The sequence below is a fragment of the Xyrauchen texanus genome, chromosome 10 (genome assembly GCF_025860055.1).
Source record: "Xyrauchen texanus isolate HMW12.3.18 chromosome 10, RBS_HiC_50CHRs, whole genome shotgun sequence".
Lineage (NCBI taxonomy): Eukaryota > Metazoa > Chordata > Actinopteri > Cypriniformes > Catostomidae > Xyrauchen > Xyrauchen texanus.
Genome location: NC_068285.1, coordinates 13,379,909 through 13,400,570, shown reverse-complemented (window position 1 = coordinate 13,400,570; position 20,662 = coordinate 13,379,909). Strand labels below are relative to the sequence as shown.

Here is a 20,662-nt window from a genome sequence, read left to right as displayed (position 1 = left end):
GTAGAGTATGATGGCCTGACAGGCCATGTGGAGTTTAACAGCAAAGGCCAGCGGACCAATTACACCCTGCGTATTCTCGAAAAAGTCAAGGGAGGTCACAAAGAGGTAACACACACACAGAAACAAACACACAAATACATGCATTTATGAACACTAAGTCTGGATTTTATTCTGAACCACAGGAGAGGTTGTGAGGTCTAATGAATAGGTGGTAGCCAGAGTAACCACCACTTCACTCCTCTCTTATTTATCAAAGTATTGATCCCTCGCGTCATGCTCTTTTATCTCTCCTTCATCCCCTTGTCTCATTCACTCAACTCGTTTATTCCTCCCCATTTCCCCCCTATGAAATCAAACATGTTTTAAAACAAGTTATGTTTAATTATTCATTTAGTTTATATGGCTTCTACATAACACAGGTTTTGTAAGTAGTTGAAATTGTGTTTAATTTGTATTTTTTCGGTTATTAAAATGAAGCATTGAAGCATACGGTTTATCTTTTGATTCTCTCTTCTTCCTTCACATGTGCAGATTGGTGTATGGTACTCCAATAACACATTGGCTATGAACGCCACATCTTTAGACATCAATACGTCTGAGACGTTAGCCAACAAGACACTTATCGTCACCACAATATTGGTAAGAACATCTCCAGATTTGACCGCTACATTCAGGGATTTGTGGCTTTGGCACCATATGAGTTTCAGGATTTTTATCCATGTTTCTCTGTGTAACAGATCTGATTCCACAATTACAGTATGAGGATTTTAAAGATTTGATGCTCTTTAGTACAAGCTTTGCAGATTTAAATGCTGCACATGAGTGGAAATGGTTTTTGAAGAGAGGGTCTCGCTCCGAGCTCAATCCAATGATTGAGCCAATGTTGGGTGTGTTGCGTTGCTCTGTGCCATGTTTTGGTACCACAGTTTTCACACTTTTTGTGGGAGTCAGCCTACTAATGGCATACTTAAAGTTGTTTCTGCGTATTAAGATATTTTAAAATCCAAGGAATTATACACTTCACCTTTAATCTGGGTTCACACCTTGTTTAAAGAGCTTTCTAGTTTCCAATTTGACTGTTTGAAATAACCTCAAAGCATAAGCTTAGACGTGTCAAAAAATAGATGAAAGAAAAAAGTTATCTTGCATCCACTCATTTATGCCATTATTAATATCAATTTAGGCAAACCTACCTGTACAAGGTAACATTCATAGCAAGAAACTTCAGCCTACAAGGAACTTTGACATGTGAAGGCCAAAGAAACACCATTTCACTGCATTTTACTACCATTTCATGGCTTGTCACCAATCAAAATGCCACTTTCATTGTATGGAAATTGACTTTTATTCGAATTTATGGTGTTTCACTCTATGGAAATTACTAGTGGAATATAAGAGTATTAAAAATTACCTTCACCCTGTTTTATAGGAAGATCCATACGTGAAGCGCAAGTCAAACTACCAGGACTTTCAGGGTAACGATCAGTACGAGGGATTCTGTGTGGATATGCTGCGGGAGCTGGCGAATATATTGAAGTTTTCTTTCCGGATCAAGCTAGTAGATGACGGGCTCTATGGAGCTCCAGAACCTAATGGGTCATGGACCGGCATGGTGGGGGAGCTCATCAACAGGGTATGGATGACTAGACAAACACACACAAAAACAAATGCTCAAATAGTAAACTCTTGTCTGAGGACACATAATGTAGAAACCGATTATTTCAACAAAGAAGGGGAGACATTCTAACAACACTGACAAAAATATGAAACATCTGAGCATTTAATATTTGAGCTATGTTTGGCTATTACTAACCAAATGTACCAATCAGTAGCATCATAGACATGGCACCATGGTGATGGCAGGTTTTTTTGGGCATGTACCATGGTACATGAATATGCTAATGAGGTAATGAGTAATGAGTGGTGGTGGTGTAGTGGTCTAAGCACATAACTGGTAATCTGGTAATCAGAAGGATGCTGGTTCGAGCCCCACAGCTGCCACCATTGTGTCCTTGAGTAAGACACTTAACTCCAGGTTGCTCCGGGGGGATTGTCCCTGTAATAAGTGCACTGTAAGTCGCTTTGGATAAAAGCGTCTGCCAAATGCATAAATGTAAATGTAATCATTCTGTACCTTGATATATATCAAAATACCAGAGTATTACCATCTGATGCCATCACTATAACATATTACCCTTTTGTAAGGGAATTAATATAAATTTAAAGAACATATTTACTAAATATACTGTACATATCTGCATGCCTCACATTTTGGGATATGGTTAGTAGATATGGTACATGAATATGGTAATCATTCAGTACCATAGGACTGGGAAGCTGTGGCTTAGTTGGTAGAGCGGGTTGGCCACTAATCACAGCGTTGGTGGTTCGATTCCTAGCCCACACGACTCCACATGTCGAAGTGTCCTTGGGCAAGACACTGAACCCCAAGTTGCTCCCAATGGCAGGCTAGCACCTTACATAGCAGCTCTGATGCCATTGGTGTATGAAAGGGTGAATGAGTCACAGTGTAAAGTGCTTTGAATACCGTTAAGGCTTAAAAAGGTGCTATATAAGTGCAGACCATTTACCATAGGATGTATCAGAGTACCATGGTATTACCATCTGATGTCATCACTGTACAATTTTACCCTTTTGTAAGGGTACACTCTCAGAAAGGTACCGTTTAAGGTACAAAGCCATCACTGGGGTGGTACCCTTGTTTTAGGTGCATATTTGTACCCTTAAGGAGACAAAAATGATAATTTATTTTTTGTTCACAGAGAAACTAATCATATATATGTACCTTTAAAGGTAAACAATATCTGTATAGGTCCTTATGGTACAACTATGTACCCACAACTATTTATAAAATTTAACTAGAGGTACAAAAAATGTCACCTTGAGCATACTACCCCCAATGACAGCTCTTGTAACTTATACAATACCTTTTTTGACAAGCATATCTGCAGGCCTCATATTTTGGGATATGGTATTAAAGAATATTTTTAATTATTTTATTTTTTTTACTTTCAGACTAAATCACTGTGGCTGGGTGAGCAAGAGACACACACAGTGGGTGGTGTTTTGAGAGGCATTTATTTTAAACAATAAACAACAGAAAATGTCCAAAAAGTCAAATTAAAGTGTTAAAGGGGATCTGGTGCCCTCGCGGTAAATAGGGGCTCTGAGTAGGACGGTTGAGTGCCTATGAGATCAGGTGCGCCTTATCCACTGCTGACCAAACACATTTAAATTGCACCTTCCCTCTCTCTTGCCCACGCCCGTTGTGAGTCTGGCTGAAGGATGGCGCTCAAAGGCAGGGCAACGATAACAAGAGGGAGGGGCGTGTTGTTCTGCCACATCATTCAGTCTAACCTTCTAACATGATACGTATTTCATATACACATATATTACACATAAATCTCAAACACTTTATGAGGCACTCTATTTGAAAATGTACTTTCTAGTAACATTTGTAAGATCCTTTTACATATTAGTTTGTTTGTGAGAAGATGCTTTGAAGTTGTATTTTCACAATGGACCTTTGACACCTGATGTTTCCATTAGGGTAGAGATTACACATATTAGTGCTATTCGTACTAATGCTAAAAATAATGGCAGCTGTAATGAGAACGGTAATGACATTCTATTAACCCCAGTGTTGGCAGGTCTCAGCAAAGCCCTTTTGAAATACACCAACACACATACACGTACTAATCAGTTTCCTCTGTCTCTAATTATTTCGTTGCACTATACCATTACAGATGCTAGAGCCAGTTAATAGTTGGCACACATTGGCGTTTTGTGTGTCGGAACCGTGTTCGCACACATACTTAACCACTCATTCCTTCAAGGTTACAGAAATGCATACAAACACATGGGTGAATCTCAAAGATCCGGTCAAAATATGTCCAAGTCTTATTTCACTCCAAAATTAAAATAAAAAATAAGTTGCTTAACCCGTCTGTCCAAGCATATGTGTTAGTTTCAAAGCATTTTGTTCAGGTCAAAAAAGACCGCACTGGACTAGTAGAGTTCATAGATATACAGAACCTTACATTATAAACATAAACATTGCCATAGGCTTGTTTTTCACACTAAGCCAGGCCCGCCATTAGGGGGGGTCAAAGGGTCCCAGGGGGGCCCATGCAAAAGTCTGTGGTTGACCCTTAATGGGATCAAGTACAACAATTTACTTACTGACTTATATCACCGAAAATATAATGTATATGTATTTACATGATAAATACATTCATTTTTATCATTAAAACACATTTCACCTTGTCATCTGATTCTGATTCCCATCCCATCGCTGTTATTGTGTATATGGTGGGGTCGAAACACCTGGCCTATCAGATGTGCGGGACAAACACAATGTGCATTGTGCAGCTAATGTAAAGCAGGGACTGACTAGAGAGTCAAAATGCCTCAAGTTCTACCTATCTAATTAAAAAAATTAACTTGGCAATTTTCCTGCCATGTAGGCAGTAGGGATGTAACTGTGTCAAGGTTTCACTATATTCCTCGGCTTTAAAATTGGATGGTTATTATACCGTTGAAATCTTCTCTTTGACGGTATTGCATGAAGATAAAGACAGATTTTTTCAGAGCTTTTCTAAAATCCTAATCAGTTTAATTAAGACAGAATCTGCGACATTTTACACATCATCATATAAACTTGGCTAGATAAAATAAATCTTTAAATTGCACCTTCCTCGTGTGGCATTTGACTGTCACGAAGCACCATCAATGTTGATGGCTACCCAGTCTGTAAAGTTTGCTGCAAGAATGAGGCGGGAAACACTTCAAACCTTAAGCATCATCTCCGTGATCACCATCCCATGGAAATTGCGGAGATGAATGTTTGTGGAAATACAGTACACGGGATAATAAATTATTGCCCGTTTCATAAAAACTCAAGATTCAATTTAGCTTTACATGATTTGTAACAAATAACTTAATGCATGCAAATGCATATTTGAAGTGTTAACCTGGGCAATAATCATTACCAATTATTACAATTCAATTGAATAAATAATAAAATAACAATAACAAAATACTTTAAGTTATAATCATCTGACAACTGTACATGTTTGTTTTTCTTTTTTTTTTTTGCCTTGAAGGTCAAAAGTTAAAAGGATTCAAGTTGAAGAAGTCCAAAATAAAGTTCAAGAATATTTTATAACCAAATATTGAACTGCTTTTAATATTATCAATGCACCTAAATACAGTGAAACCGTGAAACCGACATCAAACACAGCCCCTTGAGGACAGCCTTCCCTGCTTTCTTCACAGCCATTGGATACAATTATTTTATTGACATTTTAGATTTGTTTCCAGTGAGATATTGTGTTCATATAGTGACTTTTCTGTTGTAAACATTACTGTTGCCACTCTAGAAACAACAAGATGTTAATTAGAATACAAATTGTATCTGCTTGAAACAAATACAGATTCATGGTTTTTATCCGTAAGCATTTTTATCTCAGAATATCAATGTTTGCCTGGCAGATGAAAAATTAGCACATAGAAAATGTAAAAACACATATCTATGGGTCAGGATATCAAATCTATGGGTCATAGGTCAGGATATCATAGAGGCTTTAGGCCTCTTTTGACTTGGGCCAGCAAGCAACCATCATATAACCATATAGTGATGCTCTAGCAACCACCTAGCAACACAGTAGTAATCACTCAAAATACTCTGACATTGTATAAATATACATATATTATATTTTTCTCACCCACCCTGTCTTGTCCCTTCTGAAGACATGAATTTAACTGGAGTTGTATTTAATTTCTGGGTGAACAACTCATTTAACTCCAAGACGGAGCAAAAATGACCTTAACAGGAGGGTTCGAAAATAAACCCTGTGTGATGAGGTGGAGAGCGGGGCCGGACAGTGTCTTCACATGCTGGCCCCAATCGGGCTAATCAGCCAGGGAGAGTGAAAAGTTTGAGAGAGCCACACGCAGATGCCATGTGTGCGTTGGTGTATTTTTTGTTTGATTAAATATTACTTTGACTGTTCAGCCAGTTTCTGCCTCGTTTCCCATTTTAAACTTGTTACATTGGTGCCAAATCTTGGGAAGGAGGAGGGATGCGCCACAAAGGTGCAGCCACGGGCGGAGGAGCTCCATACTGGCCTCCAAAATGTGGAGGGGTCAGAGGACTTACTCCGGTCCCCCCGGGGAGGAGCGGCTGTCGTCTGCCAGAGGATGGAGGAGTAATCGAGGACAAGGCGACGGAGTGTCTGGGAACCGGCGAGCAACATTTTTTCTCTCTCTCCTCTCTCTCACTATCGCTCCGCGCTTGCCCTTTCCCTCTCCTCTTTTTACATTTTTTTAATTTTCCCTCCCCAGCTCTCGAGAAGCAGGGAAAGGCTGCTGGCAGCGGGGCCGGAAGGGCAACAGGTTCCCCGGCCTGAGGCAAAGGCAAAGAGGAGGGTGGAGCCGGGCCGTGACTACACACGCCCGGCCCCCAATCAGCCTAATCATCCGAGGAGAGGGATAAGTGCAACGGTATACAGCAGCAGTTAGAGAGAGAGAGAGAGAGAGAGAGAGAGAGAGAGAGAGAGAGCCACACGAAGCTACCGCGTGTGCGTTTGTGTTTTGTGTCTTTTTTTGGGGGGGTTAAATATTCCTTTGACTGTTCAGCCGGTTCCCGCCACCTCCTTTCCCATTTTAACCGTGTTACACACTGTTTTTAGGACCATTCATATTTTCTGCATTTTTATCTCATTTTCATGACCATAAAGCACACTGTACTGTATAACTGTAATTAAAGACAAACATACAATTAAAACAAACTCATTCACATTGCTATTATTTATACATAATGGCAGTATGTGTTGTACTGCCCTTAATATATGCTGATTAAAATAAAAATGCATGTAAATTAGTATTACAGTAGTAAGGATCGAATTCGAAAATAAGTGAAAGCAGCTCTATTAAAATGACTAAACCAGTACAAGTGGTGTAGTGGCTAAAGTACAGGTCTGTCAATCAGCAAGGTTAATCAGCAAGGTCGCTGGTTTGAACCCCATGGCCACCACCATTGTGTCCTTGAGCAAGGCACTTAACTCCAGGTTGTTCCGGGGGGATTGTCCCTGTAATAAGGGCTCTGTAAGTTGCTTTGAATAAAAGCGTCTGCCAAATACATAAATGTAAATGTTCAGACTTCTAACGGATTGTGTTTATGCAATGTGAATTGAACGGCTTGCTCAATTAACTTAATTAAAATTGGTTAATGCACAATTCTTCAGCATTTGATCTCATTTTAATTTAATTGTGTGCAATCCATTTGGGTTTATTTAATCATATTGTGTTGAGACTATGTGAATAATATTTGTTGCATCAATGTATTCCTGAAGCCGAACAGGAAATGTACATTTCCCAGCAAGCTTTGTATGGGACTAAATTGGAAGGGTACATTTTGAAATTAAGTGTAATGTTAATGTATTTTTTCACAAAATGAGACAAGTAGCAGACTTGATGGTGTTTAATATTCTGTTATGTTGGGATTTAGAGGGGTTTCTGTCATGTTATTTTTGGAGGTTACAATTGTGGAAACGAGTGGTGCTAATGGTTAAGTTGAGGATTGGTTCATTACCAGTGAATTACACAGCCCCCCGAACACCCCCCATATTTGAGTTGAGCCAACATTTTAATTTAAATTTAAGGAAACTCTTTTTTATTGTGTAGAACCACTGTACAAAATGTTATAAAGTTTAACCAACTAATAATGGGAAATGGGAATTACAATAAATGTTTTTTTCTTGACACAATATTTAAAGACACCCTTTAAAGCAGATTTCAAAGCTCCCTCCAAGTAATCCATTAAGCGGTAATTAATCAGATCGAGAGATGTCTTTTTTTCCTTAACAGATTCAACGGCTTCTGATCACCCTTTCCTCCTTGAGGAACGGAAGAAGATGGGGAAAATAATGTCCCAATGGCGTTTGATTCATTATTTTTCTTTCCTTCCTCAGGAACGTTCACTCTCACGTTTTCTTGTTCTCTCCCCCTCATTATTCAAACCGGATCCCTCGTTCCCCTCCTCTCTCAAGGGCACAATATTCCTTGTGTCCTCGCAGAAAATCTTCACTTTACTACTTCTCTGTTTTTACCCATTCCTCATTTCCCCTTCCTCCAAGTGTGTGTTTCTTCTTTCAAGGACTGTGGCTTAATCTTTCCCATTCTCTCTTTCCATTCCTAGGGCCGTATTCCACTACATAGGCCTCTTTTTCCATCTCTCCTTCCATGTAATAAATAAATCTCTTTCCTTTACCCAAGGACTCTCATATCAAATTCGACCATCAACCTCTCCATTTCTCCAGTGCACCTACATCCTTTTATTATCTTTCCATTCACCTATCCAGCTGTCCATCCTTGACTCTCTCTCTCTCTTTCAATTTTTTGTCTGTCTCTTTTTTCTTACTCCTTGTGCTAAATTTTGTTCTGACACTTTCCTTCTCTCTCTCACTCTTCAACTTTGTCTGGAGAAGTTTACTACAGATGTCAGATGTTTTTTTCTTCTCAAGTGCTTCTTAAAATCAAGGTCAAGGTTTGGCATAAGAGCGCAAGTGGTGTGCAAACAACAGGAAATTAAATCGCAAGCTTTCTACCTGTCAAGCATTTTTACACCGCTTAGCAGTGCTGGCAACCCATGGTTTTGCTTGAAGACCCAGATTTTTAGCTGGATACCAACACAATAGCAAATTCACAACCTGTGTTCAAGTTATGTGTCATTTTGTGCAGTTTTTGTGCCTGCCATGTAACCTGTCCATGTTGGCATCTGCCTAATAGAGCAACAGTCTGGTTTCAAAGGTTAAAAAATCCCATAATTTTTTTTTTCCATAGGAGGATTGATTTTTAACGATAACTTATAAACTTTAAAGACAGACCTATCATGAGCTTGAATGTTTTTAATCAATGGTATATGCTTCTGTTAATGCCATTAGTCTGCATTATTTCAACTTAGTTAAAAAAAAAAATCCAGTTATCGCAATTTTCTATCACTCTCAAAATACTTTAAATAATTGCAAAAAGCTTCAAAGCTTCAACTTTATCACAAAAACCCAAATTTCACTGTTTTTTTTTGGCCCTGGCACAAAATGACCAGCTAACATAATTTCACTAATAATATCAGCAGCACCTGGGAAAGTGTGAATGAGTACTAGTCAGGTGAAATCACTCTATCATTCTGATTGGATTATAAGAGCAGACTGATTGCTATAAAAGGAGGGAAGAAGTGCTTCCAATCGTTGTGTACTTGTTAGCAATGCTTACCTCTAAAGAAAGACGTGCAGCCATCATCGCTTTGCATCAAAATGGCCTCACATGCAAGGAAATTGCTGCAAAGAATATTGCACCTGGAAGAACCATTTACCAGATCATCAAGAACTTCAAGGAGAGAGGTTCAACTGCAGTGAAGAAGGCTTCAGGACGTCCCAGAGTGTCCAGCAAGCGCCAGGACCGTCTCGTACTGAGGAGTCAGCTGTGGAATCGTGTCACCACCAGTGCAGAGCTCAATATTGGCAGCAGGTTGGTGTGAGTGCATCTGCACACACAGTGAGGCGAAGACCTTTGGACAATGGCCTGGTGTCAAGAAGGACAGCAAAGAAGCCACTTCTCTCCAAGAAAAACACCAAGGACAGACTGAAATTCTGCAGGATGTACAAGGATTGGACAGCAGAAGACTGGTGCGAAGTTATTTTCTTGATGAAGCCCCCTTCCGACTGTTTGGGACATCTGGAAAATTGATAGTCCGGAGAAGAAAAGGTGAACGCTACCATGAGTCCTGTGTCGTGCCAACAGTGAAGCATCCTGAGACCATCCATGTGTGGGGTTGCTTTTCATCCAAGGGAGTGGGCCCTCTCACAATTCTGCCCAAAAACACTGCCATGAATAAAGAATGGTATCAAAACGTCCTGCAAGAGCAACTTTTCCCAACGATCCAGGAGCAATTTGGTGATGATCCGTGCATTTTCCAGCATGATGGAGCACCATGTCACAAGGCAAGAGTGTTAATGAAGTGGCTCGGAGATCAATACATTTAAATTTTGGATCAATGGCCAGGCAACTCCCCGGATCTTAATCCCATAGAGAACCTGTGGTCAATCCTCAATAGGCGTGGACAAACAGAAGCCCACAATTTGGTGATCAACTCCGAGCACTAATAAGGCAAGAATGGACCATCTGCGAATTGCAGAGTTTGCATGCAAATTTGCATATATTAAGTGTTTTTGCCAATAAAAGCCTTTAAAAATTATGAAATGCTTATTGTTGTTTTCCAGTATACCATAGAAACATGTGAAAAATGATCTACAAAAACTGAAGCAGCAAACTTTGCAAAATACAAAATGTATGTCACTGCCAATACTTTTGGCCACAGCTGTACATTTGTCTTTTTGTCAGATTTTCATAAACATTAAAATATTATAACAAAAAAAGAAAGCTTGTAGTGTCATGATTCTTTTCAGAGTTGGTTTGTTTGGAAATCCCTATATGGAAAAAAATTAATGGGGAAAAACTTCTGGAACCAAGATGGCTGAAAAAGTGGACCGGTACTGCTGCACTCTATTAATCAACCATGTAATGATAGCATCAAGTTCGATTTATTTCCAGTGATCTTTGGGTTACAACCCACCAGTTGCAAACCACTATACTAAATTATCACTACAACAGATGAGAAGTATCTGTCAGTAAAGGTGCGGGTTACACTTGGTTTTGAGTATGAAAAATTACTCCTGACCCGGCAACAAATATGGGAAACAGGTTATGATGTCACACTGTAGGGATTCTGTTTGTCAAATAAGTACTAAATAATACTAAATTCAAAATGTTAAAATATGCTATCTACTCTCTTTTCCTGTAACACTGCAAAACATGCAGCATAAAGTTTAAATTCTTTGTATTGAGCCATGTCTTTTCACTGTACGAATTCACAGATAAGGGTTCACCAAACCTGAACAGCACATGCCTGCGCTCCCACTCTCCAGCATTCGCACGTGAATTAATGGAACAAAGTCTAGTGTGTCCGCTGATTTACTTCATTAAATCATTATTCAACACAGTTTCTCATATGACCGATTCAATGACTATGCCACTACAAGCTTATTTCCGGCATTAAAACCTGTCAAAGTCATGCTGATAATTGATAGGCTACAGAAGAAGATCCGTACCCAATTATGTTACAGTTGGCTGTATTTTCATATTGCTGGTCCTGAATTCCCAAAGAGTATTCCAGGTTAACAAAGTTGATCTATACTGACAGAATATGCATCAGAGCTTGTCGATAGAGCTGAACCAGTATTTATCCCAGAATATTCCTTTCAAAACAAATATAAACTAGTAAACTAATTATCTCTCTTGTTTTTCCTCTCTAACTGTTGCAGAAAGCTGATCTAGCTGTAGCTGGATTTACCATCACATCCGAGAGGGAAAAGGTCATAGATTTCTCCAAACCTTTCATGAACCTAGGCATCAGTATCCTGTACCGTGTTCATATAGTGAGTCGCATCTGTCGCACCTAATTGTGATTGCATATTATACTTATACTATTACTCTATATTTTGATATCTGAAATCAAAGGGATAGTTCACCCCAAAAAAATGTATCTCATCATTTACTCACCCTCATGCCATTCCCGATGTATATGCCTTTCTTTTTTTCTGCTGAACAAAAACAAAGATTTTTAGAAACATATCATAGCTCTGTTGGTCCAATAAATGCAACTGAATGGTGGCCAGAAATTTGAAGCCCCAAAAAGCACATAAATGCAGCATAAAATTAATTTAAACAACTCCAGTGTTTAAATTCATGTCTTCTGAAGTGATATGATAGGTGTTGGTGAGAAACAAATCAATATTTTAGTCCTTTTTTTTTTACTATAAATTCTCCTCCCTTCCCAGTAGGTGGCGATATGCATGAAGAATGTGAATCGCCAAAAACAAAAGATGAAGAATGTGGAAGTGAAAGGTGGAGCTTTGTTGTAAAAAAGGACTTAAATATTTATCTGTTTCTCACCCACACCTATTCTATCACTTCTGAAGACATGGATTTAAACACTGGAGTCGTAAGGATTATTTTTATGCTGCCTTTATGTGCTTTTTTGCGTTGCAAAATTCTGTCCACCATTCACTTGCATTGGTTGGGTCCACAGAGCTGAGAAATTATTCAAAAAAATCTTTATTTCAGTTCTGCAGAAGAATGAAAGTCACACATCTGGGATGGCATGAGATTGAGTAAAACTATAAGAGAATTTTAGTTTTTGGGTGAACTGTCCCTTTAATTCTGCTAATACACATTGAAACACATTGAAACACATTGAAAAAATTTGCTTGGCTCCATTTTATAAACTATGGTAAAATTTGTGTAACTCATGGCCTCATGTGGTTTATTGTTTTTATTAAATGCTGACAACAGAAATATGATAAAAGGCAACAATGTTTAATAATATAATATAATATAATATAATATAATATACAGTGGCTTTGAATGTGGCTTACCAAATCATATTTCAGAGTCAGAACTATCCTTTAAATGTTACGTGTAGCAGTCTTGCTCAATATCATTTATTGAATGAAAAAACTCATTGTAGAACATTAAATGTCACATATTTTCAGATTTTTCTCCCCCTTTTTTACAGGAATAAAAAACAACAAAGAAAGAAAATATCAATTATTTAAAGCAATCTTACCTGAAAATTCTTTGTAATGTTTTTTCATATTAATAACCAAAACAAACTTGTCTATTGTGTGGTGCATTTCTATATGGAGAAAAAAAAACATCAATTGTATCAGGAGAAGCTCTCAGCTGTTTGAGATTCACTGCATTCACAGTATTGTTTGTGCTCTCTGCAGGGCAGGAAGCCAGGTTATTTCTCTTTCTTGGATCCCTTTTCTCCAGCCGTCTGGCTCTTTATGCTGTTAGCCTATCTGGCTGTTAGCTGTGTCCTTTTCCTGGCAGCCAGGTATCACACTGTCACTCAAAAATACACACATCTATTTTTGATGTCATTATATCCACAGTCTGGTATACTTGCTGTGTTGGTTAACTGTTCCACCTATCAAAAGCACTATGGAAACTTTCTACTTTCTAAAATATCTGCCCAAGTTAGCTTTCATAATAATGAAATGGCTTGACAATTTGACAACAGTTTGCTTTCTTGGATTGACAAATATCTTATTAAATTATAAAGTATTATTGACATAATTTAATAGTCAACAGACTTTAGTTTATTTAGCAATGAACCATGATTTGCTACTTTTATTGCTAGTCTTCAGATAGTTATAAAGGAACGAACATTCTCATTTTAGATAGCATTTAATTGGAAAAAAATGTGGTTGTGTTTAGAGGATTTAAATGCATGTCTGCTAAAAGTTCATTTTTAGGAGTACACTAGCACATACTGTAGATGACCTAAAAGCTAACAGACATGGACTAAAAAACACAAAACTCTGATTTTACTTTAATGGGACATTAAGTAGATTTATGTAATTTTTTCAGTGTTTACTTTCTCTTATGCCAGCTTTTTGGGGGCAGAACTACCTGTTTTTGTGACCAGTGGAAGACAGGGGAGTGTTCAGGATACAACCAGTAGGGCATTTTATTGATTATAGGGAATTTTTGTTTATTGCAGATGAAGTAATTGCATTGTTTAGTAAGAACAGTGATTAAGGAGTGGTGGTGTAGTGGCCTAAAGCACATAACTGTTAATCAGAAGGTCGTTGGTTCGATCCCCACGGCCACCACCATTGTGTCCTTGAGCAAGGCACTTCCAGAATGCTGATAATTGATAGGCTACAGAGGCTATAGGCATACAATATGTTTTTTTGTATTGTATGAATTGATGGACTTATAGATATAAAACATATTATTCTTCTTTCTTTCTTACTTACTTTCTTTCCCTCCCGCACACCAGACTGAGTCCTTATGAATGGTATAACCCCTTCCCGTGTTGGCGTGACCGCAAGGATCTCCTGGAGAACCAGTACACACTGGGAAACAGCCTGTGGTTTCCAGTCGGTGGTTTCATGCAGCAGGGCTCAGAGATAATGCCCAGGGCCCTCTCTACACGCTGTGTCAGTGGGGTTTGGTAAGTGTGTGTTAGTTAATATGGAGTGTTCACACTTCCTATGAGGTGTAAGAGAGGATGCATTAGGTGTGTGCGCGTGTGTGTGTGTATCTGTGAGTGTAAATGACTCACTTTGTAGACTATTCACACCATGTGTTAATGGTTTCAAACAAACTAATGGATCCCTTCACATCAAAGGTGAAAAATGAACAGGTATGAACAGCTCCAGCTCTATAAGGAATGCTGGTTCTGGACACATGACATAAAAATGTTTTCCACTAGGAAAAAACATATAATAAGTACAAAATTGTGTGTAAAAAAACAACCCTGTTGCAATTTTCTTACATAGTGGTGCATTGTTTCATTTTAACATTTTGTCTGAGTGTGAATTAATAAATGGATATCAATAGCCCAACCTCTGTTTGGAATGCTATTTCCAGACACATGACCCTCTTATTGATCAGCAGTGTTGGGTAAGTTATTTAGAAAAATGAATCCACTACAAATTATTACATCTCTAAAATTAGTCCTATTACTTTAGTGATCACATTACTAATTACTTTACACTGGTGGCCGGAAGTTTGGAATAATGAACAGTTTTTGCTGTTTCGGAAGGAAATTGGTACTTTAATTCACCAAATGGCGTTCAACTGATCATGAAGTATAGTCAGGGCATTACTGATGTAATAAACAGCTCCATCACTATTTGAAAACAAGTCATTTTTGATCAAATCTGGACAGGCCCCATTTCCAGCAGTCATCAGTCCAACACCTTATCCTTGAGTAATCATGCTAAATTGCTAATTTGGTTCTAGAAATTCACTTGCCATTATATCAAACACTGCTGAAAACTATTTGGTTCGTTAAATGAAGCTTAATATTGTCTTTGTGTTTGTTTTTGAGTTGTCACAGTACACAATAGTGCATGTCTTATGGTCAATATTAGGTCTCTAGAAACTCATCATTCAATCATTGTTTTGAGGAATGAAGGCGATACATTGCTTGAAATGGTCAAAAAAACTGAAGATTTCATACAAAGGTGTAACTACAGTCTTCAAAGACAAAGGACAACTGGCTCTAACAAGGACAGAAAGAGATGTGGAAGGCCAGATGTGCAACTAAACAAGAGGATAAGTGCATCTGAGTCTCTAGTTTGAGAAATAGACGCCTCACATTTCCTCCGCTGACAGCTTCATTGAATTCTACCCGCTCAACACCAGTTTCATGTACAACAGTAAAGAGAAGACTCAGGGGTGCCTTATGGGAAGAATTGTAAAGAAAAATACACTTTTGAAACAGAAAAACAAAAGAAGATGTAAGAGTAGGCAAAGAAACACAGACATTGGACAACAGATAATTGGAAAAGAGTGTTATGAATCTTAACCCCATTGAGGTTTTGTGGGATCAGCTAGACTGTAAGGTGCATGAGAAGTGCCCGACAAGACAGTCACATCTATGGCAAGTGCTACAGGATGCATGGGGTGAAATGTGTATTACAATATGTAAAAAAAATATATATATATATATGTGTAGTTTTTAAGGTTAAAGGGAGACCGACTCAGTTGCATCATTTACAATGCATCATTGGAGTGGGTGGTCGCACTGAGGCTCGTTTCGCTGGCTATGTTGGCCGTGGTTCTCTGCCATACCATGGGTAAAGTAGTATGCAGTATGATTTTTATACAATGAAGTTGTATAACGCAGACTGGCATCTTCAATGGCATACATTTCCTGTACAATAGATGAACAACCTTGGAGCTCATGATAGGTCTGTCTTTAAAGATTTATGGACAAAATGAATGGGTTTTTTCTTCCGGTACCAGACTGTTGCACTCTACTGTGTCTAATCAAGAACATATGTGGGTAATTTTTTGCATTCTCTGTACTAACATTGTTAAGTATTAGAATTGAACTTTTGCAGTAGATGATGAAATCGAGCGAGTCTACGAGAACGTAAGACCACAAAAGAGCACACATTGAGAAACAGCACTCAGTACCACACATTTCTCCATAACGATAACTCGTTAGGGGGCGAATGCCCTTTAGCTGTCAATGAAATGCAAACAGAAGTACATATTAAAATAATTAATGTTGTAAATGTAGTCTTTATGAATAATAATAGTAGTATAACAATATTTAGAAATGTGTAACCCATGTATTTAAAAGTTACTAAATTGAAAGTCAGTTATTGTAATCTGATTACAAACATTTAAAGTATAATGCATTATACTGCTTTTTGACTTAAAATGTATTAGATTGCTGTAATTAATTACTTTGCAATGAGATTACTTCCATGTGTTCAATTTAAAGTCTTTTATTTCTGCACCAAACTCAAACTGCAAAAATAAACATTGATTTCAAACAGCTCTCCTGAATACCTGCCCCATCTACAATTGATCAAACAAACAGGTAGTCCCACCCCAAACTCACACCACTGGATATCTTTATAGCACCACAGATACAGTGTTTATAGTTTTCGAAGAAATCCACCTGTGAAAGGCCTTCTTATAGTTGTCTCTGCTTATTAAGCTGAGAAGAAGAAGAACATAAAACAAGAAGTTACACATTTTACTGTAGCTACAAAATCTTGTCGCAGTGGATATTTGCTCTCATTGTGAATAAAGATTGCTTTCTCTCTTTTAAAGTAATTTATTAAACGTTTGTACAACTGTATGAATGTTTGTGTGCAGACATACTCTATACAATGTGCTTTTCTCTTGTCTCCTCAAATCTTGAGTTTGCTGTTTGATCTAATTCCCTTCTGCTCTCTCTGATATTTTCTGTCTTTCTGTTGTCCAGGGCCTTGCTGTTGAGGTGATTTAGGGTGAAGAACCACTTTTAGGAAGTCACAATGGTGTTGAAATGATTCAATCTATGCATGCAGTGGCAGCCAAATATTTAATCAACTGTGGTGTGAATAAACACAATAGATGCAAGTTTAATCCCACATAGGGGTGACCCAGAAACCAGAGAGCTATTTAAGATTACAAACCATTTCTATCACAGCTGCGTCTCTGAGCAAGGCTCTCAACTCCATGATGCTCTATAGGGAACAGTGACTACAATTAGTGTATTTACATTTTTGATGAAAAGCTTTTACTAAATTACTAAAGTAACTAATCTGCCTATTTGTGGTTTTTGAAGGCAAAGGTCTTTAGAAAATTGAATGGCTTGCCGATCTCATGAGCGTCAACATGCACTCCCTCCGGAGACTTCAGAAATCTCTTTTCATTGGGGCGTGATTCACTGCGGTAAAGGGCATAACCCTTGATTGTATAGGGAAAGGCTGTCAGATGTTCTGATGGAAATTCCTTAAAGTTAACATGAAATGCCATTTGACTTTTGTAGTCTGATGTGAGTGGAAAGGGATATTCAACAAGAAAAAAAAAACATGTAGGGCACGACTTAAATTTATCTTTTGAAAATGTATTGGATTCTGAACAATGTGTGTTCCTTATCAGAATGGAGGTAGATGAATGGAGTGAAGGAGTAACAAATAAGATTGGCTTGATGATGCCAGCTGAAAAGGAAAGTCATTGCAGAGGCTAAGATTATGAAAACAACCATTCTTTTTCTTTGCACTGGTATTTTGTAGACCTTATTCACAGTAGCGACATCTTTAATTTTTGACAGGAATCACAACAAGGCTGTGAGGGACAGGCGTACAGTCTCTTCAATGTGCAATACTGCTGTTTTGGATTGTTAGACTGACTGTGAATAAGGTCTATTGGGTAATGTTTCATGTTGACTTTAAGGTAGAAGCTTGTTTTTACATGATTTCTAGTGGGTCTAATCTGATTGAATTGTTCAAACAGCATGACCACCATTAGCGTGTATGACCAGATTTTTCCAAACTATCAAATGAAAGTAGTGAATCTCAGTGTAGAAATCAGTGGGCATTTCCAAACCAGGATGAGCACTTGTAAACTAACCAGTGAAGTAGGGAATCTCAGTGGCTTGAAAACGTCCACTGATTGGGAAAAGCCCATTTTTGGGTAACACTTTAGAATACTGTATCTTAATGCATAACTAATAAGGAATTACTGCAGAACTAATAGGTAATTCTTCATTAACACTTAAGTCACTACTATTAACTACTAAGGAAGATGTGTTAACTAATCAGTATGTAATAGCATTTTATAGTTGTGTTAAGTAACAATTAGCTAATCAATAACTATGGAATTCAGTCTCGCCTCCTGATGAACTACTTTTAATTATCTACCAATTCAGCTTCAGGAAAAATAACTACTGAGTAACTACTAACGAACAGTCGATTAATTACAATTACAATCATATCATAACAATTAGCCATTAAAATATTCAGGTTGTGGCCCTTTCTTCTTCCTTACTTCTAATGTTATTATTACTATGGAAATGCAATACGCATTTCGTGGAATTACTACACTCCCAAAATGAGTCATTACAGCAAATTTTGTAGTTTTGGCCTGTATGGCCAATTACCAGAAATCATCAACGGAATGGAACCCCATCCCCACTATAAGTGACTAGCCAACTTACCTCAGGCAGCTTTATGATTTATATACAGTATAGTGTATTACCACATAATTATGAGGGAATTACTTACAACCTGGAACAGTATTCTAAAGTGAAAATACTGGGAACCCATGATTATTTAATACAGAATTACCAGATAATCATTCATTAATGGGGTTCCCTGTATTTTCACTTTAGAATACTGTTCCATGTTGTAAGTAATTCCCTCATAATTATGTGGTAATTCTTTATGAATTACTCAGGGGTTCCCTGAATGTTCCCTCCCCTCAGTCATTGCCTTACATACAGGAATAATTTACCCAAATGTAATTTGATATGTGCTGAGGAAAACAAGAGACACACACACTATAGCTGAATTAGTAGATAATTAAAAGTAGTTCATCAGGAGGCATGACTGAATTATGTGGTAATACACTATACTGTATATAAATCATAAAGCTGCCTGAGGTAAGTTGGCTAGTCACTTATAGTGGGGATGGGGTTCCATTCCGTTGATGATTTCTGGTAATTGACCATACAGGCCAAAACTACTAAATTCGCTGTAATGACTCATTTTGGGAGTGTAGTAATTCCACGAAATGCGTATTGCATAGTAATAATAACATTAGAAGTAAGGAAGAAGAAAGGGCCACAACCTGAATATTGTAATGGCTAATTGTTATGATATGATTGTAATTGTAATTAATCGACTGTTCGTTAGAAGTTACTCAGTAGTTATTTTTCCTGAAGCTGAATTGGTAGATAATTAAAAGTAGTTCATCAGGAGGCGAGACTGAATTCCATAGTTATTGATTAGCTAATTGTTACTTAACACAACTATAAAATGCTATTACATACTGATTAGTTAACACATCTTCCTTAGTAGTTAATAGTAGTGACTTAAGTGTTAATGAAGAATTACCTATTAGTTCTGCAGTAATTCCTTATTAGTTATGCATCAAGTAAGATACAGTATTCTAAAGTGTTACCCATTTTTGTTCTGCAGAGATATAAGACTCTCTGTTTTTACAAGCCACGTCAATAGGTGGCAGCGCACCTCAACCAATCTCACAAGAAATGAATGCATCCACAGAATATGAACCTCTCACTGAGGAAGCACAATAGAATACAGGAATCTTGAGACATGATTTTCAAAGTTTTCACTACTATTAACTTGACGCAGCATCCTAAGAATGTGGCGTTTATGATGCTGAATACCAGTGAGACACTTCAAACACGTCCGTCTCTGGAACGCACATGTACAAAGAGCGACAATTAAAAATGTATTTGTAAATATTTGAACTATTATGCATTTTTATTCGGGGGGCCGTTCTCAGCAAATTACGTTGTATGCAATTAAAGAAATAGTTCATCAAAAAATGAAACTTCTCTCATTATTCACTCACCCTTATGTCATTTCAGATGTGTGTCTTTCTTTCATCTGCTGAACTTAAACGAAGTTTAAAGTTAAACGAAGTTTAAAGTTAAAGTTCTTTTGGTCCATACAATTCAAGTGAATGGGTGCCAACATTTTGACACTCCAAAAATCACACATGTCAGCATAAAAGTAATCCACAAGACTCCAGTGGTTAAATCAATGTATTTTGAAGCAATATGATCGGTGTGGATGAGAAATAGATACATTTTATGTATTTTTTATTTTTCTTTTTTACCATACATTCTCCTCCATGCTCAGTCAGTCTCCACTTTAACTTTCACTTTCACATTCTTCTTCTTGTGTTTTTGGTGATTCACATTATTCATGCATATCACACCCTACTGGGCAGGGAGAAGAATTTCTAGCAAAAAGGACTTAAATATTGATCTGTTTGTCACCCACACCTGCATTCTGAAGATATGGTTTAAAACCCTGGAGTCATATGAATTACATTTATTATGGCTATACTGTATGTGCTTTTTGAAACATCAAAATGTTGGCACCCATTCACTTGCATTGAATGGACCTACAGAGCTGAAATATTCTTTTAAAAATCTAAACATTTTCTACAGAAGAAAGTTATACAGATTTGAGATGTCATGAGTGTGAGTAAATGATGTGAGAATTTTTATTTTGGGTGAACTTTC

At 37.6% G+C, this 20,662-nt stretch overlaps 2 protein-coding genes across 2 annotated transcripts in view; one reads left to right on the top strand and one right to left on the bottom strand.

Annotated features, from left to right (window-relative positions):
* The window catches only part of LOC127650920 (zinc finger protein 449-like), a 451,526-nt gene that overhangs the window by 33,143 nt on the left and 397,721 nt on the right, over positions 1–20,662 (bottom strand). The gene's annotated exons all lie outside the window — the stretch shown is intronic.
* Positions 1–20,662, top strand: part of LOC127650912 (glutamate receptor ionotropic, kainate 5) — a 144,212-nt gene that overhangs the window by 106,344 nt on the left and 17,206 nt on the right. Inside the window, exons 10-15 of the mRNA XM_052136565.1 lie at positions 1–105; positions 532–639; positions 1,430–1,633; positions 11,403–11,516; positions 12,870–12,979; positions 13,931–14,104. Coding sequence (XP_051992525.1) covers positions 1–105; positions 532–639; positions 1,430–1,633; positions 11,403–11,516; positions 12,870–12,979; positions 13,931–14,104 — 815 coding nt within the window. The remainder of the gene's footprint in view (positions 106–531; positions 640–1,429; positions 1,634–11,402; positions 11,517–12,869; positions 12,980–13,930; positions 14,105–20,662) is intronic.